The 23,658-nt window shown below is 36.8% G+C and overlaps 1 protein-coding gene across 2 annotated transcripts in view; it reads right to left on the reverse strand.

Annotated features, from left to right (window-relative positions):
• Epc2 (enhancer of polycomb 2) overlaps positions 1-23,658 on the reverse strand; it is an 86,525-nt gene that overhangs the window by 58,539 nt on the left and 4,328 nt on the right. For both annotated transcript variants that reach the window (XM_075985269.1, XM_075985268.1), the window contains exon 2: positions 1,655-1,814. In XM_075985269.1, the coding sequence (XP_075841384.1) occupies positions 1,655-1,814 (160 nt within the window). The remainder of the gene's footprint in view (positions 1-1,654; positions 1,815-23,658) is intronic.

Consider the following 23,658-nt stretch of genomic DNA (forward strand, 5'->3'; position numbering starts at 1 on the left):
AATCTGAAAAGGACATACACCCTCACCTCCACACACAAGCACAAGATAAACAAAGATGAGAGAGAGAATGAGAAGAGTCAGGGTAAACTTCCTAGGGGAATTTAGTCTTAAATGAGCTGTGGGATGGAAAGGAGCTTTTGAGTATGTACAGGTAAGGAAATGTAGGTGAGTTGCAGTACTCCCTAGGACAGAGTGAGGGGAAGAATATCGGGAAATGACACTAAAGATTAAGGGATGACCCAAGCCACTAAGAAGGTTATATATTTATTATTGATTCTATCTGAACTGTCATTACTATATGGGTCCTAAAGCTTTATGACTGAGTCCTACTATTAAAATGTTTAATAGTTTACTTTAAATGTAAGATAAGTCAAACATGCAGAGGGAGAGCAAATAAAAAAATTGGATTGCTCAATTTACTATGGTAGGAGGAGGGGGGCAGGAATCCTTTTGAGAACTGAACTCTGAGTCCATCTGTAGTATGAATTAAAGCTAACAGTATAGACCAAAGCAAGAGATAGAAACAAACAAGCAACTATTTTCAAGTAGTCTTAAGTTGGCAGTACCCTGCTGTCTCTCTGAAATACATGAGGATTCTGTTCAGAGGGGCAAACTTCAGTTAGGGACAACAGCAACTGAAAACAAAAACTCATTTCAAAGATAAAAAAACCAAAGATGGACGTCTTAGGATCAATGAAAAAAATAATCAATCTTAAGTGTGACATTTCAGAATTACCTAGGAAACTTTATTAAAAATTGTCATTCCTGAGAGGATGGCATCCAAGGGTATAGTACCTGCCAGGCATCAACAAATCTAAAACCAGATCTAAAACCCAATGATGTCAAAATATCCATCTCTAGTCCCCATGCCCAAGGAGAGTCAGAAAGGTAAGCACTTCAGCAGGAATTCCCAAAACAGAGCCCTGGAGTCTCATCCTAACAAGTCATCCACATGTAAAATGAAAAATTTGTTTATAATTCTGGCAAGATATGAAGGCACTGACACTTGTGTCTATAACATTAGCAATAAGGAACAGTAGAATTTTAATCAAGAACATGATTGAATCAGACTGAAAAGGTTGGAAGACCACTCTGGTGGAAGGCAAACTTTGTAGAGCTGACAGAATAGTGTAAGAACAGAAAACAAGGGGTAATAAATGTTATAGTTAGGAGATCATCAAAATAATGTTAAAGATGATGACCATTTATACATTAACAGTGGGAGAAGAGTAGTAAAAAAATTAGAGTTTATAAAACATAAAAACAAAAAATGTTATTTTGAATTTTCTAAAGATAAAGCCCTATTAGCAAGCATTATAAACACTGGCCTTTTAAAAAACAAATCTTATTGAGGAATATAGCCCACCATCTTTTTACCTGAATAATAAACTGTGTTCTATAAAATCATATACTATATAAACATTACATAGTTCAAATATTATTAAAACTCAAAGTTGGAAATTTTTTTCAATAAAAAAACTTAGAGTGATTTTCAAGCTCAAATGAAAATATAAACAAATTTAAATCTCTAATGTTTAACGTTCTATTAATCAGAATATATGAACTGAAAGCTTAAAATTTCAGACAATATAAAGATTTTCAGTAATTGATAATTTAAAATTACAAACAGAAAACAATCAATTAGCAAACTTACGCTGAATGTGAATGAACTGTTTGGGCTGTTTAAACTCCCCTTTGTACAAGCGATTGTAATAGTTGACGTTGCTCTCTGCCTCGGGAACTGGAATGACCATGCTCTCTTTTTTTTCTCTAAATACTTGCTGTGCTGAAATAGCTCGCTGTAAGTGATGTTCCTGAAAAATGTAAAGTAGGCAACATAAGTTGTGTTGATGATAGTAACTCAAAGCATAATTCTATTTAAAAGCTTCTTGGTTAATTAACTGCAAAAAAAATCAATTATGAATAGTCCCCCTTTGCTAAGTCATAGGATTTTTTTCTGCATACCCAAGAAAGGTTTCCCATCATTCTCCCTTAATAACTGTAGCTTATTATTAGTATCACAACTTAATAGAGTTTAAAAAAGACAAACCCATATATGTTCATAACCTAGAATTTTAATATTTCCATTATAAGTCTATATCTTGTTCGCTAAATACGTAGAGGTATTTGTCACCACTACCAGATTAAGAAAAAAAATTCAAGTCATAGGTATTAATTCTTAAATATCTACACTTTAAACTTAATGAGTACAACATTCTGAATAATTAAAAAACAAAGATGAAATTATGCCCAACAAATAGTATTATAACCATGACAGGAAATATTTAATAAATATTAAACAAATAGTTCCTATAAAATATACACATGTTCTAATAACTTCTCATCAATAGCCTCTGAATATCCTACTATACTCATTCCCATTATAGCAGTTTCCCTTTTGGAAGATAAATCAGATTCACACAAACGTTTCTATCATATCAGTGTAAAGGTTAAAATTCCTCAATGACCTTTAAGGCTCTGTAGTATTTCTCTGACACCTCAACCTCTCATCTTTTGCTCTAGCCACAATGTTTCTTCCTGTTTTCAAGTAGTATCCAAATAGCCTACATTTAAAATCCTTTAGTTTCATCTTCCTAGGATTTCCTCATCTAAAACAGACCTTGCCCATCACACCTTGGAAAGCTTTGTTTTTTTCTCCATTCAACTTAGCTACAGATGATACACACACATACAAAATCTCATTTTTCCATTTACCTACTAAGCATTAAGCATGCTCTTAGGGAGCAGCTATTTCTGCTTCTTCTATAAATATTTACATCTATAAATTACACAAAACAGTACATACTTATTATTAAATATATATTTAATAAATTAAACCTACTATATTCCTAATATTTCAGAGAATGCAAAAATGTATTGTTGACACAAAAACCGAGCTGTTAAATGTGCTTAATAACTTGTCGTGGCTACATAATTCTAAGTGGCGAAACAGATATGAACTTGGCTATATACGAGCAAAGTCAAATTCTTAACACTATCATTTTATACCATTTTAATTTATGAAGTTCTACAGGATCTAAGAAATTAGATAGTAACTTCACTCATGTCTTTTGTGTAGGGGTGTCCAGTCCCAGGCACAGTCACAACCACAGGTTGACAATATACAAGATAACTATGAATATGACCTAACACAAAATCATAACCTTACTTAAAACATTAAGAGATCTTGATAATATTTAATAATTCAAGTGAGTGGTTCTCAACCATGTACTTTATACATTAAATACCATCACAGTGTCATGCAAAATAAACTTTATAGTCTCACTATTTGTATGTATACATGGGTTCAGTCTGAAGGTGGTATGCACCTTTACAGTGTCGCGTTCCAAGCACAATCGAATTTACACCATCAGACATTACACGTGCTCATGGCGGCACGGTAAGTGACATGCAACAATTATCAATAATATTTTAGCCAACTATTACAAACAATAGGTGTTTAATGTTATTCAAAAGGCAATATACTTGATTATTAAAATACTTCCTTCCACACCTTGGTCATGCCTCAAACATCATCCGTAGCATTCTGTAAGTTGGCAACAATCCATTTGAGCTGCATTGGCAGCTGAGGTGCGGAAGGGCTTTTTGCTTTTCTGTCAATTAATGTTCATAATAAAAGTAAATATAGTCCCTTAGCTATTATTTTTTAAGTACTAGCATGGCTTTTATAAGAGCTGAGAAGAAAAGGAAAGGAAAGCGTCCAAAGGAAACTTGCAGAAGAAAAGGATTAGTCATCAAACAGTGGCAGATGACTAGTGTGTCAAAGCACATAGGAAGGCACTGCACTTTTGGGAATCTATCCAAACTTTTGAAAACTATGATTTGAAGAGATATCACATGCAAAAGAATATTGCCAAATTTAGTGAGTATCAAAGATATCATAAAGACAAAATGTTAGAACTGAAAAAATAATTCAGATGGATTATATTATAAAAGCAAGATATGTGGTAAGACACTTAGAAAAAATCAAAGTCATTTACTTTGATAGTAGACTTACTAAGCAATCTTTTTTAAGTGTGGTAGGCACACAGAAAAAATCAAAGTCATTTACTTTGACAGTAGACTTACTAAACAATGTGGTAGACATAATATGCTCTGAAAAAATAGGAAGGCATGTCTAAAGTCCGTCTGTCTCACAAGCCTACAGCCAAGGGGAACTGAAGCATAGAGCTAATCACAGATATTTTGGTGATGCCGAAAACACTGATGGTACAAATAAGACTTGGCTACTCCCACTTTTATGAGAGATACTGATGAAGATCATGACACAAATAAATCAAGAGTTAATACAAAGCAGTAAATTTCCTTTGTTCATTGTCAAATTATGGTACAGGTGATGGGAGGCAAAAAGAGGGACCTGTAAAATTCTAACATTTTCTACCTTTTCCTCTGCATCCTCCTACCTACCTTTGCCTCTCAAAATCCTGGCCCTCTCCTGAAGAGAAACAATTTCTACTTTCCAACCTTAATTCCACATACATCTCCAATCTGTTATCAACAGTTTGTTCCCCAATTTTCAGAAAAGCTTCAGTTTTTCAACCTCTCCACTTTCCTATGAAACTCACCCCTCACCCTCATTCCTATCCAGGTCTGAAACATACAGCTGAGACTACTCCTCTTCTCGCCAGTGCCCTCCTTCCTATGTTTCTTCTTTTCTCCTATTCTATGTGAAAGCATTGACCAATTTAATGGAAATATTGTAAGACCTTAAATGCTATTTAAGCTTTTCAAACATATTCAAACACTAATACACACAGCACACACACACACACATACAAAAATAAACTGAGCTTCAAGACACAGAAGTATACTATCTAATACAAATGAAGATCAGATGATAAAATAGATAAATTTTAAAATTATTTATTATCAGTCATCCTTTTAACAAGTTTAAGTGAACCAGTTAGTACACTGATATTATCTTGTCACTCAAAAATCTGAGAGTGAATGAGCACAGCCTCTGCTATTAAGAAGCTTGTTTGATAGAAGTGAAACACTCAGGTTACAATCCTATTTGAACCTGACAAATATGGCTCCTCTCAATAGTCAAACCAGTATTTCAAGAGAACAGAAAAGATGCCCAAAGAATGTAATATATATTATATAATTAGATTATATATCTATATGTAATTATCTATATATAATATCTATATTGAGACTCTTAGGAAGACTGACAATTTGACAAAGAAAAAAAAAATTCCAGGCAGCAAAAGAGACATGAACAAAATGGATAAAGGTGCAGCCTAGCAACAAAAGCTAGGTAGTTGAGGACAGGACTAGTTGTCTCCACACTTTCAATGCACTTTTCTTCACAAGGTAGGATCCCAAGCTCACCAATTACATTTTCTCATATACTAACAACTAATACTATGCTATATTGATGGTACAAATTTGAGTCAACCAAATGATTATGAGGATAACATAAAAACAACACAAACTGCATTTTGGAAGGCAAAGCTTTGGATAAGTAATGTCTAGTACCTAAGGCTGTATTTTGTTATAACCTTGCTGAGTAACTCACCTCATGGTCCCAGAAAGTCAGGCCCACAGTAACACCTTCCTACAGTTACATAGTGCTTTCTAGCTTTTAGAGACCATCGACAATCACAAACTCACAATAACCTTAAGATTCAAGAAACAAGGAAAGGCATGAAAAACAAAACAATGGAATTTTAAGAAGAGCAAAAAAAAAAAAAAAAGAAAAATTAAAATGTTTAAGTACTTTTGAAAACCTTTCAGTAACTCATCTATATTTAAAATTTCAAACACAGGAACTTCCTCAACTTGATAGAAGACAAACAACCATAGAAAATTCACCTCTAACATCACATTATGTAACCAAAGGCAGCACAAGTCAAATACCGCAAAACTCACTATTTCTGGTCACCATTTTACTTGAGTGTCTAGTTGGTGTAAATAAAAGCATGCAGGTTAAAAATGGAATAAAATCATCATGCACATAATCATTACTGGTGTAGTATTTACAGTGGTATAATCATTACTAAAACACAGAACTGTGCAGGAAATATTGTGTTCAGAGTATTCTATAAACTTCAAGATCTAGGAAAAGAAATCTAGGAAATGAACAAAACAAAAGGTAATATTGTGATGTTACCTTAATAAACTAACAGTTAATTTATTAATCATGCAATTATTGTAACTGGAAGTGACCTATCTATAGTACTAGAGTAATTCTATTTTTGCAGTCCACATGAAACTGTTACACTGCCGTTCAACACTTTTTGAAAAATTTAAGAACTATTTTTGATAAAAGGTCTCACTATGTAGCTATAGACAGCTACAGGTATCTTGGAACTTGCTATATAGGAAAGGATAGACTTGAACTTGGCCAGATCTACCTGCCTCTGCCTCCCAAGTATAAATCTGGCTTAATCTAAAGACATTTTAAAATGATTTTGCATTAAGTAGAGAAAGTAGGAAACCAAGTCATACACCCAGGATAATCTCAATAAGTAGTGATGTGCACAGAATGAGAGATGGTAATATGCGTGAATGAAATATTAAAAAGAAACACAGAAAAAGAGAAAAAAAGGTCTGAGGAAAATGTGCCCAAATATCAGGTATTGTAATTGGTTCCTAGTGTCCTTGTCCAAGTCCTTCAGTGTTTTCTACATTATCTCAAAGGGCAGGTATTACAAAAAGCAATCAGCACCAAAGTTTCAAACTATTTACATGTATTTAGCAGTTTTGCTCAAAATCAAAGAAAGGAACACATGAAGAAAGATAGACAAGAAACAAAGACAAACAAAACTCTAGAAGTCATTTTCCTATTCTAATTAAATTTGCAGTTCTAGAACATTTTAAATCTGACTTTCAGCCCCGTGGTGAATTAAAATCACCTCCAGCCAAAAATGGATACAACTGGAAATTAATGCTACAGAAAACGAGACTCAGACAAATACCACATTTTCTCTCAAAGATGAGCAGAAAATAAATTTAAATATGTGTATGCACTTATTTGTGTGTTTGTAGGTCACAACACTAGACAGGGAACATGAGAGAGAAGAAAGAGCTTAAGGAAGGTGGGACAACAGAGTAGATCCAAAATCCTTAACAAATTAATAGAGCAAAACCTAAAGGTATTAAACTATTTACAAGTAATTCAGCTATACCCTCCCCTGAAACAAATGTTAAGAACATTCATGAGAGTACAAAAATATCTACCACCCATCAAAATAAAACTCAATGGGATAAAATTAATTTTTAAAGTGTCAAATCTAAGTGGGTGGTGGCACACGCCTTTTAATCTCAGCACTTGGGAGGCAGAGGCAAGTGGACCTCTGTCAGCTCAAATACGGCTTGGTCTTCAGAGCCAGGGCTATGCAGAGAAAACCTGCTTCATAAAATCAGGAAGAGGGAGGGAGGGAGAGAGGGAAGGAGGGAGAGAGGGAGGGAAGGCGGGCGGGCGGGCAGCCCGGTGGGCACAACAAATGCTGATGAAGATGTGAGAACAGAGGAAACCTTATTCACTGCTAGTGGGAGTGCAAACTAGAACAACCATTATGGAAATCAGTATAGAGGTTACTTTAAAAAACTAGAACCACCATGTGACTCAGCTATATGTATCACTTGTGGTAATCTGAGTAAGAAATGCTCCCCACCTCTTCCAGGCTCACATATCTGAACACTTGGTTCCTGATTGGTGATGCTGTTTGGGGAGGATGTAGAACCTGTAGGAGGTAGAGCCTTGCTGGAGATCATGCATATGCGGCGGCGTGGGTTTGAGAGGTCACAACCTCACCCCACTTCCAGTTTACACTCTGTGGTTCTGTTTTGCATTTGAACATGTACTCTTTAAGCTTCCTATTACAGCCACATATTGTGATGCTTCCCCTGTCACTGGGAACACTATTTCTGGAATAACAAGGCCAAAAAAATCTCTTCTTTCTGTAAATTGTTTTGGTCATGGTGCTTTTGCACAGCAACAGAAAAGTAACTGATACAGCATCTGGCACCAGAAGAGTGGGTTGTTGCTGTGAAAAAACTGAGCCATGTTCTTTCCTGGAGGAAGGCTCTGGAAGTGTGGACTTAAGAAGGGGTTCAATGCTGTAAGTAAAGCTTATGCAGCTGTTCCATTAGCAGTCTGGAAGATAGCAAGGCTGAGAATAATTCTGGTAGCATAAGTCCTACTGAAGAGGTTTCATAGGGGAGCAATATTAATAACTGGGGTAGAAGCCATTTATTTGTCATGTTGGCAAAGAATCTGGCTGCCTTCTGCCCTTGTCCTAAGAACTTATCTGGGCAAAATTAAAGATAATTTTTTGGCAAATTCAAGAGAACATAAGTTTAATCAGTGGTATAGTTATTACCAATAGCTCTTACGCAGATTTGCAATGAAATATAACAAGAAGTACAGAAAGAAATACAGATCATATTGTATGGTTGTACAACTGTATAATTTGGAGAGAAAAAGTGCAATAGGAAGCTTACGGTGGGAAGACAGGTACAGAAAGACTGTAACATAAAGGAGAGTGATGCCATTAGGGAGATGCCTACTCTGCACTGGAACAAAGGGAAGTGCCCTGAGGGCAAGGACCTATGCAGCTAAGCTTCCAACCTGTGAAAGAAAAAGGCCTAAGAGTTTTCAGCTCCTAAAAGTAACAGCACACTAAAGCTCATGCTAATATGACCTAAGAGGACAAGAGTTCATCCCAAGCCGGCAGTCAAATGTGGCAGTGTCATCCATATGATATATATATGGCTTTGGAAGATTAAAAAGTGACAAAAAGTGACGGTGGAGCTGGGGGGTCATGACTCTTCATGATCCTAGAGGGATAAGGCTTGACTCTTCCTTTTCACTTAGCACGTAGTTCAACAGTGTAATCTTGAATTCTAATTACACCTATTATTTCCTAAGAATCTGTTAACAGGGCTGTAGCCCAGTGATAAAGCACTCACATAACTAAGGCCCTGTTTAATCTCCAAAACTTGTACAGATGCAGGCATGCGTGTGCACGTGTGTGTGTGTGTGTGTATGATTAAAATGTCATAACCAACCCAACCTTTAAGTCTTCTATTTACAAAATCGGCATTCAAAGAATTAAGACTTAGTAAGAGTGATCTCCAGTTCTGACTAAGCACATCCTAGATAGATGATCAGCATCTTGAAATGGAGAAAATCCAATCATGGCTCTCAAACATTTGTGACCGTTAGGATGATCTGACGAATTGTTTCAACAAACTCTAATATGAACTTCAGTCTTTGATTTAGGACATCTGGGATGAAATTAGACATTGCACACTTCTAACAAGTTCCCACAAGATAATGATGCTAGGGATTGCAAGACACTCTGAGAACCACCAGTTTAAGAACCACTTGCTTAAAGCAGAAGAGCTCATAGAATGTGGTCCTCTGTAATCACAAAACTTCCAAATAAACATTTGGAAACTTTAAAAGCAATCTGGTAGCAATTTGGTGCAACCAAATGTTTAAAATATGTGCTTTTGTATTTTCTATCTCTTTTACTTAATTTCCTAGTAACATATTTGTATTTTGACAAAGGCTGTAGTGAGGAGCTGCTTGTTGGTTCCCAGCCTCTTAGCTCTGAAATAATCACACAGAAACTGTATTATTTAAATCACTGCTTGGCCCATTTGCTCTAGCTTCTTATTGGCTAACTCTTACATATTAATTTAACTCATTTCCATTAATCTGTGTCTCACCATGAGGTCGTGGCCTACCAGCAAAGTTTCAGCACACCTGTCTCTGGCAGCTCCATGGCTTCTGTTTGACTCTGCCTCCTTTCTCCCAGCATTCCCTTTAGTTCCACCCCACAGCTCTGTTCCCCTATAGCTTTGCTATAGGCCCAAAGCAGTTCCTTTATTAACCAATGATATTCACAACACACAGAGGGAAATCCCACATATCAAAAGGTATAGCCATAAAATTATTAAAATTAATGTTTATAAAAATGTTCCTCAAAATATCTGGGGGCTAATTTTTTTAACCATACACTGTCTTTGAAAGTAACATTTACTTATTTCATTAATATTGCCACCTTAAGAAACATACAAGTGCTCGGTGGTGATGCAGGCTTTTAATCCCAGCACTTGGGAGGCAGAGGCAGGTGGAGCTCTGAGTTGAAACTAGCCCAATCTACAAAGTGAATTTCAGAGCAGCCAGGGCTACACAAAGAAACCCTGTCTCAAAAAAAAAAAGGAGGAGGAGGAGGAGGAGGAGGAGGAGGAGGAGGAGGAGGAGGAGGAGGAGGAGGAGGAGGAGGAGGAGGAGGAAGGGAGGGAAACAGGTTTTAGTTTGAAATAATTATATTACTAAACTTTGTTCTTTTTGTTAATGTATATTTAAGGATGTTTATCAAGAAAACTAAGTATTCATTTGCAATGAATTCCCTTTAGATTGAAGAACAGGGTAGAGATTTTTCTCTCTTGAAAAACAGCTGATAACATTTTAAGTGACTCAGAACTGAATCATCCTCAGCTTCTCTTTTTATTGTAATTAGCTGGGAGGTGTATGATGGCAAGGTGGGAGTAAGGGACTTTAGTGCAGTGTGTTACATTGTAAACATAGATGGAAAACTGGAAGCAATCCCACTGTGTGGAAATGTCATTCTAAACAATTTGACTTATAGATCAACATTTGAAAAACCTATTATGTTACTTTAACATTAACTTGCTCCTCTTGATAAAGTAACAAATATCCTTTGTTACTGTATCCAACTTTCTGAAACCTTGTTTTGAATCGTGTATTTCCTAATTTTAGTTAAGAACAAAATCTTCAACACCAACAACAGGAAACACAAACAACATCCATGTCATTTAGTCTAATCATTTACTCAACAGAGAAATGAGCAAAAGATTCAAACCAACAGGCAAGTTACTGACATTTGTTTTAAAAAAGACTTATTTGATGATTAATTTATGCAATGCTTTATACTTATTTCTGAAATTATCTTCCATCCTTTTAACACTAAGAATAGACACATAATCCCATACAGTATTTCAAGACCTACATTTAAAAACAGCCAAGAGAGTTGTGGTCTGGGAGATGGCTTAGTGGGCAGGTGCTCAACAAGCATGAAGACAATAATTTGAAGTCAGTTGTAGACATGTGTGCCTATAACCACAGTGCTTGGGAAGGCAAAAGAGGATGGAGACAAGAGGATTATCCCTGCTGGCTGGCCAAGCCAACCTAACCAAAACAAAGGGAGTGGGGTGTTCAGTAAGACACCCTATCCTGAGGAGATAAGGTGGAAAGTGGTAGCACAGGATACCTGACATCCTTCTCTAGCTTCCACACAGCTGCTGGCACACTCAGACATACCTACTACAACACACAAATAAAAAAGAACAGAGGCGGGTCTCAGGGAGTTTGAGGTCAGCCTGGTCTACAAAGTGAGTTCCAGGACAGCCAGAACTACATAGTAAGTCCTTGTCTTGAAAAACCAAAATTTAAAACAAAACAAAAAAAGAATTTTAACTAAGAATTGCATTACTGTATAGTGGTTTGAATTAAGATTGGTCCCCCATAGGCTCATATATTTGAATATTTGAATGTTTATTTCCCAGTTGGTAGACCGTTTGGAAAAGGTACGGACTTGCTAGAGAAGTTGTCACTGGAACTGGGCTTTGAGGTTTCAAAAGCCCATTGGGGGCCCAGTCTCTCTCCACACTCCCTCTTCCTGCAACGTATTGATCAGATGTAAACTTTGTGCCTTGCCTGCCACCATGTTTCCAACAATGACGGATATGAACTAATCCTCCAAACTAAGAACAACTTCCAATTAAATGCTGTCTGTTGTAAGCTACCCTAGTCATGACGAACCTTCACAGCAACAGAACAGTAACTAAGGCACAGTGGGTGGGAGAGAGCTGGAAAGGGTATGGCTAGCAAACAGTCTGACACACCAGCTGTGGCGGTTTGAATGAGAATGGCCCTACAGGCTTAGGTTTCAATACTTCCTCTCTAGTTGGTGGAAATGTTGAGATGTTCTGGGAATGTTCTGGACATGCCCAGAAACCAGCCTCCCAGGTGATTCTAGATCCTGTCAAACTGACAATTAACCTTAGCCACAACACTCTCCATTACCAATATTATATCATACTTTTTAAATTAAAAGAATTTTTTACAACTTTTTACAATCTTACAACTACCCCCAAACATGTGTCAAAGCCTTTATGTGTTCTTTAGCAGAAAAACAACAACAAACAAACAGAAACGTGAGAAGTTCTGCTCTCCAATCAAAGATTCTTAAATCCTAACAAGCATTTGAACTACCTAGGGAATCATAACAATAATAAAATTACATTATAAAGTGCACATTTTGACTGTCTACCCTTAGGATTTGACCTGATATTTAATATATTAAACATTCTCCCAGGTAGGACCAAATCTCTATCCAAATTTTTGAATAACAAGGTTTTCAACTATATACACACCTCAAATAGGCATCACTATGATAGAAACACTATGAAAACAGTTTGCCACTTCAAACTTTTGCTACCATTACCTGAAGCCATTTCGCTTAAGGCATTTATTTACCAAAAGTCATTATTCTCATAGCAAATTTATTTTTTAACAGTCAAATGTCACCTAACAGGTTCCTACTGTACTAAAACTATAAAATGGAGTACTACTCAGCAAGAGAAAAAAAGAATAAAGCTTCCTTTCAGAAGTGAGAAGGCTTTTTGGAAACGGTGTCTCACTATGTATCACTGCCAGGCCTGTAACTTCAAATTTGTGGTAATCCTCCTGCCTGTCTCCTGAGGATGAAAGTCATAATACGTATGGACCTTAAAAACAATAAAATGCTGAATAATCCCATAAGAGGGTTAAAAATATGCTACATTTACATAAAACTCTAGAAAGTGCCATTAATCTCCAGTGATAGGAAGACTGTTTATTTACAACTCAAGGTAGAAGGGAGAACACTTATATTCATGATTCTGACTGTGGCATTGTTTTACAGGGACACAAATGCCAACACTATCCAATTACATAACTTCATATATATACTATTTCAAGTATAAATAAGTTTATCATTCAAATACTAAATTCCAGCTTAAATAGGTTATTGTATATAATATAGGTATATGCTAAGTCTTTGAAAACCACATAGTATTCAAAAGTATGCCTCAACTAAGAATATAAGAGGTCTTTTAAAGGGTTGAAGGAAGGTGGTTGACTCTGAAGGTCATTTAGAAATGAAGAACTAAGTTACCATAAAGCACATGTATTGTGAGGTAAAATAGCCAGTCATCGGTGATCCAGGTGTCTGACACCAGTTACCAGGAAGAGAAACAACAATCCGGATAGTCAAACTCGCATTAATAGCTTTAGCTTTAAATTTTGTACTACCAAATATAAAATTGTAGTAGGTATCTCTTCAGGCTTCTGTCCCATTCTTTAAACTCCCATTCTCTCCCACAAATTATGGCCATCAGCCAATCACCTCACATGCCCAAAGTCACAGTTAACTGAATCAACTAGATATATGACCTGAACTAGCCACTCATATTGCATCTGTCAGTAATTTAGAAGAATGAATTACAGAAGCTTTGAGGTGACCATATTTGGTCAAGAAGATGTGAAAGCTCTGTTAAGACCCTTTGTCGATAATAAAACTAAATTAATTTTTGAAAAGGGTAAACACTTCATTGCCAAATAGACTTCATTCCAAGAAGGCTAGGATAGTGCAGTCTCACAATATTCATCATTAGTGAAGGGAAAACTCATGTGGCAAATCTACAGAAACAAAAAGCATTTAAAGATATTTACACTCATTTACAATAGACATATAAAAGACTTTATATACACTTTACATTTTATGTACCACATAACATGTACAACATGTAGTATTTTCTGTTATTAATACGTAAAGTAACTATTTGCTTTTCCACATCTATAAATCAATGAAGAATAATCTACATCTTATTTAACAGAGAAATACTATCGGGGCATATAATCTGGTGATATTACAACACAACACTGTTATTTTCAAAGTTCACCCTCAAGAACTACATAGTAGGAACTAGAGAGGATGGCTCAGCTCTTAAGACCACTTCCTGTGCTCCCAGTACACACAGCAGGTGCTCATCAACCTGTCACTCTAGCCCTAGAGAATCAATTTCCTCTTCTGGCCTCCACAGGCACCACACATATGTGACATACACTCAGACACACATACAAAATAAATTAAAAGAAAAATAAAAAACACACAATAGAATTACAAAATAAAAAAATTCCAATTTAAAGAAATTTACAGTTATTTTTGAATACAATCAAAGTTACCCTTGGCTGCATGCCCAGCCCCTGGGTTGTACATACTTGCTTAGAGACAGACATTAAATAAGAATGCTCATTATTCTCCACAATTTTTCAACCTGAAGTTAGACGTATTTACCAACAGAATTAAAAAGGGAAAAACACTCTCTTTCTCTTCCGGTCGCAGGCGCGATTACCGTCCAGCCATGGCCAAGTCTAAGAACCACACCACACACAACCAGTCCCGGAAATGGCACAGAAACGGCATCAAGAAACCCCGGTCACAAAGATACGAATCTCTCAAGGGGGTTGACCCCAAGTTCCTGAGGAACATGCGCTTTGCCAAGAAGCACAAGAAAGGCCTGAAGAAGATGCAGGCAAATAATGCAAAGGCCATGAGCCCATGTGCGGAGGCCATCAAGGCCCTGGTGAAGCCCCAGGTGGTGAAGCCCAAGGGCCTGCGAACTCACCCGTCTGGCTTTAATTGCTCACCCCAAGCTTGGGAAGCCGATTAGAAGCGACATGGCCAGGGGTCGTAGGCTCCAAAAAAACAAAGCCCAAGGTTCAAGCCAAGGCAGAGGCCTCAGCTGCAGCTCAGGCTCCCAAAGGTGCCCAGGCCCCTGTGAAGGCCCCATAAAAAAGGTCGCAGTCTGCCAATGTGAAGACAGATGGACTGGTGTGAACACCTACACAGTATTTGCAGATGTTCAGGACCTTATGCTGTTTTTACAAATAAACTTGAGGCAAGTTCTGTTAAAAAAAAAAAAGGGAAAAACAATCTGAGGCCTAGTGTTTGAGAAGCAGAGGTAAACGATGTATATTAGCAGATATCTAACTCAATAAACCCAAGGGAATCAATGCAAAACCTAGTACAATTAGGTAATTTAGTTATGTTATAGAATTTGAAATTACTCGGGAGGCAGAGGTAGGCGAATCTCTGTGACTTCGAGACCAGCCTGGTCTACAGAGCTAGTTCCAGGACAGGCTCCAAAGCCACAGAGAAATCCTGTCTCGAAAAACCAAAAAAATAAAAAGTAAATAGAATTTGAAATTAACATATAGAAATCTATGGACTAAAGAGATGGCTCGGTGGTTAAAAGTACTTGCTACTCCTGCATACAACCTAGGGTTAGTTCAGTACACCTTCATCAGGCAGCTCACAATGGTCTATATAACTGTCATTCCAGGGAATGCCCTCTTCTGGCTTCCAAGGGCATCAGGCATGCACAGGGTGCACATACATACGTTTAGGCACTCACAGTACACATACAAAACTTTTTTACAAGAAATCAATCACATTCATAAATATAATGACAAGTGGGAAGGAATATTGAAATGCTATTTACAAAAAAAACCACATAAAACTCCTTCAAATAAGTCAATGAAAACATAAAAAAAAATCTGGAAGAACATTCCTCAAAGATAAGCAGGCTTCATAAAGAAACAATCTATGTTCTTGGATAAAAAGTCAATTCTCTGTAAGTTGATTTATCATTGTACGTAGAGTCCTAACAAAAACACTGTGGTGGTCTGAAAGAAAATGGCCTCCAGACATGGTATTGCTGGAATAGGTGCCGTCTTATTGAAGGAAGTGTGTCACTATGGAGGCGGGCTTTGAGGTCTCATATATGCTCAAGCCACTTCCAATGAGACAGACCATTGCTTTTAGATCAAGATGTAAGAGCACCATGTCTGCCTGAATGCTACCTTGCTTCCTGCCATGATGATAAAGGACTTAAGCCCCTGAAAATGGTAAGCTACCTAGTTAAATGTTTTCCTTTATAAGAGTTGTTGCAGTCATGGTGTCTCTTCATAGCAATAAAAATCCTAACTAAGACAAATATAAACGCTATTGTCTGGATTCTGGCAAAATAATTATAAAATTCACATGGAAAACTATGCAATGGTAAGGTACTTAGGAAATCTCTTTTTTCAGAGCGGTGAGAGGCAATGATGAAAAGTCCTATAAGAGGTAAAAAAATAATGGAATGGAATGATGAAATTATAAACAACAATGAAAGCAGTAAACATTCTGCTCAATAAATCAGCAAAGAGAAAGTTATGTTAGGCGTAAAAGGGGTGTGCTGGCATACACCTATAACCTACACTCCAGGCTCACATATCAGCTTGGATATGATAGAAGAGCAACACAAGAATCCTATCTCAAGAAACTCAAAGGCCCCAACACCTAAGAAACTTCAGACGAATGACTTTGTTTTTTCTTTAAACAACTGAATATCCATCTGGATTGGGCAGGGTGGATATTGGAAAGTTTAGGGGCTTAGGATGTGACTCAGTGAAGAGCACTACGTCTAGCACAAGCAAAGAACTGGATTTGATCCCAGTACAAACAAACAAAATAGCACATACTAGAAACCATGGAAATTCTATAATAAAGTTTAAGGTAATTAATAATCATAGAGAGGGACCTTTAACTTTAATTATATTAACTAGAATATTTTTTTTAAATGAGCATAGTATTTTGCCTGTTGTATGTCCTTGTGAGGGTATCAAGACCCCTGAAACTGAGGTTACAGACAGTTATGAGGCACCATGTAGGTGCTGGGAATAGAACCCAGGTCCTCTGAAAGAGCAGTCATCTCTCCAGCCCCAGAAACATTTTTTTTATTCAGAACTAAACTTACTGACTGCATGTCAATACTTTTGAGAACCACTATTCATCCCAAGCGCAAGTTAAGAGCAATGATCCAAAAACAATACTGGATTGTTTCTGCACCACCCGCGTCATAGGCATCAGTGACTAGACTAACCCAACATGACAAGACGTCACAGACTTAAAGAGATTCTTTTCTCAGATTTTCAATCTAACAGAAACAAGTTAAAAAGCAAAACAAAACAAGCATCTGTTCCCCTCTCTCTTATTAAAGGGATACCTATACAGAAAAAGGCAAAGATAGCAGTACATTCACCCCCAAAATCCAATCATGGACTTCTCAAGGTGGCTGAGATCTACGGGTTTTGTTTTTACCCCCCATACTTTTCTGGTATATTCTGGACATCTTTACACATATACAATATTGTTATGATGGAAAAATGGGTAAGGATTCATGAATCTAATCTGGAAACCCAAAAGGATACCACATGTGGAAAACTCCACACCTGTAGTTCATGGTGTGCAAGTTAATAAAAGTGACAATCTACCATAAACAAACTGAAGGTTATAAATCCATATGATCAGCTCAACAGATGCAAAAAAGGCACTTAAGAAAATTCAAACCTTCATAGACAGGTGCTAAATAAATTAGGATCAGAAGAAACAGACGGCAATATTTAATGGCAGCCTACACTAAGCCAACCCCTATCACTAAAGGAATGAGGACATGTTTAAAGCTTTCACACCAAGATCTGTAACAAGACAAATGTGCCACTTTCACTGCTTTTACTCAACACAATGCTAGACGTCAAAGTAATCAAGAAAAAGAAGAGCATCTAAACGGTCACTCTACAGATGATATGATCTTATACACAAGAAGCCCCAACAACACCAAAACACTAGAATGCATCAAAATTGCAGAATGCAAAATCAACAAAATAAAATCAATAGCAGAGCAATACACCATAAGTATCTCCAGTAGCAAAATGACAAAACAAATACCATTTACAACAACTACCAAAAAAAAGGGGTGGGGGGACCACAAAACAAATGCCTAGGACTAAATATATTTAATGAAAGAAATACATCTCTCCAGTAAGAACCATCAAACACTGATAAAGAAACCCTGCAATTAGAAAATTAAATATTTAGAGGCTGGAGAGACAGCCCAATAGTTAGCATATACTGCTCTTGAATGTGACCTAAGTCCCAGAATGACTTCGCCTAGAGTTTTCAGAAAGGTTTAAGTGAGTGAACTGAAAAAAACATACCTCCAGCATTCTTCTGTGCTTCCTGGCTGGTCAGTCACAATGTGACCAACCAACCACCCCACACTCCTGCTGTGCACTGCCTTTGCCATCACAGTGCAATGCAGCTCTCCTTAAATCATGAATCAAATATAAACCCTACCCTTCATAAGTTGTTTTTGTAAATTATTTTGTCACACCAGGAATAAAAAAAAAAACTAGTACACTTGGGAAAGTCTTAAAAATGAAAATTCTTAAGCTACATATTAGACCTATTGATTGAGACACTGGAGAATACAACCCCCAAAATCTGTTTTAATAAACCTTCCAAAGAATCTGACACATGGAAACATTTGAGAATTGCTGAACAATCCATTTACACTAGCTTGGGGTGCTACAGAAGCCCTGACAAGTCCTGCTAAGCTAGTTCCTACCTACCAGGTACTGCATGTGAACAACCTCATTCTCCGTCTAGGAAATCAGCCACTGTGCTGTATGGTAAAGGACGGGAAATCAATGCGTCTCCTATATGACAGGCAAGCAACAAAGTTTCTTATGTCATCCTTCATAAATTTCTTTTCCTTGGGAATCATAGATCGCCAAAAAAGTCACAGAAAATAACTGAAGGGCCCTCAGAATGGATGAGAAAATAATAATCTTTTAATTGCCCTAACCTCAAGCAAATTTAACATTTCTTTTGGTTTTACTAATGTGATTGACAGTAAGAAGCAGTATAAGTCTTTTTATGTCATATTACAATGCTACTTGTCAAAATACTGTTTATACCCTTCACTACTCAAATTTAACATAACCAGATCCAACTCTGCATCCTGCTTTAATGTTAATATTATTTCAATTTTTCCAATATAACTTTCCTATGATTTTGTATATTTAAGGTATCATTCTAAGAAGTTTCATCAGACTGCCAAAAGAATTCATCACACAAAAAAAGCTGAGAATCCCAAGATAAAGGTTCTCACATCAAGTGTAACAGCTTCCATTTGAAAACTAGAGAGAAATCGTTTCTTAATTATCCAAACTGGAATGCGACCAGAAATTAATGAGCAGTGGGTAGATGTAAAAACTTCTCATTTTGCCTGCAATAGTCACTACAGACTGAACTGCTAATAATCTTCCAGCTGAAAAATATTACAAGAATAAATATGTAGCATAGCTCCCCTCATCAGTAACCTTGTTTTCCAGTTTTCTAAATATGCTAACACTGGAGCTCACTAGTATACCAGACTGTCTTCTCCAGCCACTCTTCTTGTGTCTACCAACCACTGGAGAGGCTGTCCTCACACAAATCTACTTTCTCTCATGACTATATACTTATCCCATCTTTAAAATTAAAAAAAAACCTGAAAAACAAATACAAATACTCAACTATTAATTTAGAGCCCAATTACTGCTTTAGAAGTAGCTAAAAAATTAGTTCTCTTAGCCAGTAATTTCAAAACTTTTAATTTTTAAGTCAATTTAACAATTACTGTCATAAAACAGAGAAGGAAAGAGAAAAATATACATTATTAATTTGCTAGTGCTTTAAAAACTAAAGTTTTTAAAAACAAAAATAGTTTTTCAATCGGCAGGTGAAAGAGAAACTGGGAGAAACTATAGGAAAGAATGTGTTTGGGAATACTTTATATTTTATTCTTCCCATTCCTTCCTACTTTATTATAATCAAACAGCGTATAAGGCAGATTTAAGTCTTGCTAAAAAATAAACTCTTAAAATTTAAAACTATCCTCTGAGAGGCTGGCGAGACAGCTCAGTGGTGAAGAGCACTTGCTATTCTTGCAAATGACTGGGGTTTAGTCCAGCACCACATGGCAACTCATGACCACCTGTAACTCCTGGTCCAAAGGATCGGACATTCTTCGGGTCTCTGGGGTCACTAGATATGTACCAGTTTACTTACATACACTCGAACAAAAACACTCATACGCATTAAATAAAAATAAATCTTAACAAAAACGACCCTTTAAAAGTTATCACTTAATTTTGTCCATGAGAAGAGGCAAAGGCCAAGGTTATTTTGTCATATTTATAGTACTATTAACTACCTTTGTAGTTCAACCAAAGTCTTACACCCTTCGCCCAAGGAGGGTCAAATAAAAATGACAGACTGATTTTCACTCTACAGTCTTCTGATTTCAACACAATATTAGTTTATGGGAAAAAGGAGCCTAAGAGTAGATGGCTAAAGAAAATGCTGCTGAGGGAAACCTGGAAGTGATCACCATTTACTTTCACAATATTAACTCCACAAAGAACAGTCCTGTTCCATTTATATAGTACAGTTGTCTTCTATTTATATAGTACAGGCAAGGCAAATAATCAAAGACTAACTTTAAGCCAAAATTGTAAGAAACCTTCTGCCATCTGTACTAGCCTCCCTCGTGACTTATTCCTATCAGCTCTTCCTCCTCTACTGGTCCTATCATTTTTTACCATCTTTCCACTTCCACTCTACTTAAAATGAAGATGCAGGGATGTATGTTCAATCATACAATCAAATTCAACCAAGTAGCTATGACCATGGCAATGCCTATATTAAAAGTCCTCCATCATATAAAGTAGCTGTGACAGAAGTTCCTGCTGGATACCAAGCTTGTGTAAGGTAGTTAATAAAACAAACATAATAACTTTCTTATGCCAATTAGTCTAATTGGGAAAATGTATATTTATTCTCTCCCCTCATACAATTTTACACTCAAACCCAAGACACGAGAAAGCTGACAAAAACAGTTAATAGCAATGAGTAACAGCAGTAAAGATCATGCAAGAAAACTAAAGCTAAGGAAATATCTGAAATACAGAGTAGACTTCTCTATCCCTTTATAAGAAAATATCAGATAGTGAATAAACATAATTCTCATTTAAAACAATGGCCTCAAGAACTGCAGAGTTCAATCTTCTAAAGGGGTATTCCTAATCCCCAGTATTATATTTGTTAGTTCTCTTCATCTAGTTATGTCTAGACTGTTAGACAAAATGGAAACTCACAATGCAAGTTAATTTTACAGCTAAAAGCCATCTAAAGCTTAGTCTAATTCAATTTCAGAAATAAGGACACTAAGGGTCAAGAAGGCTCCGTAACTTCTTTGAATCCCAGAAACTCATACCTTACAGTTCTGCAAAGTATGAAGGATTGGCTTTCTTTAAATAAATTTTGGAGATTTCTTCTAGTCTACTCTCATTATAACCTCTTTCAAATTTATGGCTTGTAAAAACTAAGTACATGAATTCACTATGTGCCAAACCATGGATTTAAAATAATAAGCCTGAAAGAGGTGGCATGTGCCTTTAATCCCAGGTGGAGGCAGAATCTGTGAGTTGAAGACCAACCTGGCCTACAGAGAGTTCCAGAACAGTCAAAGCTACACTTAGAAACCCTGTCTCTAAACAAACAAACAAACATTTAAAAAATTAAGCTCCCTAAGTGTTCCATATCATCAGTAGTAGCTGTTTGGTAGACCTCCTATCTAGGAATAGACCACCTCTGTAACTACCAGGCTTAGAGACGGCAATCTCATATAAGCCAGATAGGTAACACATTCAATATTCGAAGAATCTGAATATTTAAACTGAGAGAAAATTAGCAATGATGAAAACAGGAGGGCTGGTGAAATGGCTAAGAGGGTAAAGGTGCTTGCTGCTAAGCCTAAAGATGTGTGTGTGTGTGTGTGTGTGTGTGTGTGTGTGTGTGTGTGTGTGTGTGTATGTGTGTGTGTGTGTGCACACGCGCGCCACAGACTAAATAACTGCAGTTAATTTTTAAATTTAAATTAAAAGATAGTAATTCCTGATATTTAGTGAATGCTCACCTCATGCCACTGTTAACTTTTCTAAACACACTGCAATTCATCCTCCAACAAACTGATAGACTCTTATAAACAGTAGCATGTCCAAGAAGGCAAAGCTAGATAGCCTGAACAGGGAACAGGTACACTTAACCAAGGAGCTTCTCAGAGATAATTGGTTATCAGTGATATCAATGTCACTTGCTGCTAAAAGGACTAGCACAACCGTGCTGGCCTTGACTACTCAACCATTTCTTGGAGTCTCCTGGACAATTAATTAAAGTAGTCAGCTTTGTTTTCTGCTACCTAAAACCAACAAAATCAATTGTAAATGTTAATATAGGGCCTCATTTTAAGAGACCAGAAACAAATATTTAAACTCACACCACAGATCAAGCACTCCTTAACATTTTTAAGGAATGTATGTACAAAAGCAATTTAGTGTCTTCAATAATACCGTTTTAAATACTAATTTAAGAGATGAAGCAATGCAAAGGTGAGGTTCGAGTACCTAAGTCAGACATAAGACCTCAGCCTTTGACACTAATGCATTTTAACTTAGAGAGTTGGTGTTGGACAGTCATTTAATTTCTAAAGTGCTATTTCTGCCCTCTGGAAATAAGACATTTGCACATATATATCCTAGTGCTATAATGAGCTCTAAACCCTGAACTTAACAAAGTGAAGTTAACTGAACTTAACAAAGACCTGGCACACATTCAATACATGTGTTAACACATTTGCGGGGTTACATAAGATGAGCAATCTGAGACTCAGACAAGGTAGGCAACTTCCCTCATTAAAAGCCACGTAATGACCAGAACTAGAAAAGTTGACTCCAGAACCACATCAGAAAAATCCCTTCCAGACTACTCTATCAGCTCCTGGGCCTAACACACAAAGCCACCTAGAATCTGGTGTAGTCCCATGCTTTGCTCAATTTACATCAATCACTTACCAAATATTTACTGAATTTCTACGATACTTTAAACATCACTGAGGAGAGGAAGCATTCAGATAGGATGAGTTAGAAAATAAATAAAAGATGTCTATATATCCAAAAATAAGAAAAAGTTAAAAGAATAATAAAATTAGAAACAGCACTGCCCTCTCCTAAATTATGGATCAGCGAGAGGAAAGTGAGGGCTGCACAGGCCCGAGTGGCTCTGGAGGGGCCTTCCTTTTGTCTGTGTAATAGCCACAGACCTTTCTTTAAATACCTCATGTTCAAGTATTTGCACCAACATATATTGTACAGCCAAGCTTGAAAGCTCAAGTGGGGGAGGGGGGGTAAGCAAGATGGCACACTGAGTAAAGACACTTGCTACACAAGCCTGGTGCCCTGAGTTTGATCCCCAGATCCCACATGAATGTGGGAAGAGAATGATGTAACAAAGCTGTCTCCACGCTCACAGGAACACCCTGGCATGTATGCACTAGTCACACAAATATATTTTTTAAAAGAAAACAAATTCTCTTTCTGCATGTAGCCTGCTCTATACATCAGGAAGTTTCACTCATGCCTCACAACTGTAGCGGCATTTAACTTTTTCTGACATGCCCTGATTTCTGCCATGTTAACCTGACCCCCTAGTTTTTGCTAACTTTCCCAATACTGTAATGATTTTTACTTCAAATGACTAATTTTAATTCTATGAAATAAAGATATGTATTTTTTTGAAGAACAAAGAATATTTCAGCACACTGGCTTATATATATAAAACTTGG

Source organism: Microtus pennsylvanicus, chromosome 9 (genome assembly GCF_037038515.1).
Source record: "Microtus pennsylvanicus isolate mMicPen1 chromosome 9, mMicPen1.hap1, whole genome shotgun sequence".
Classification (NCBI taxonomy): domain Eukaryota; kingdom Metazoa; phylum Chordata; class Mammalia; order Rodentia; family Cricetidae; genus Microtus; species Microtus pennsylvanicus.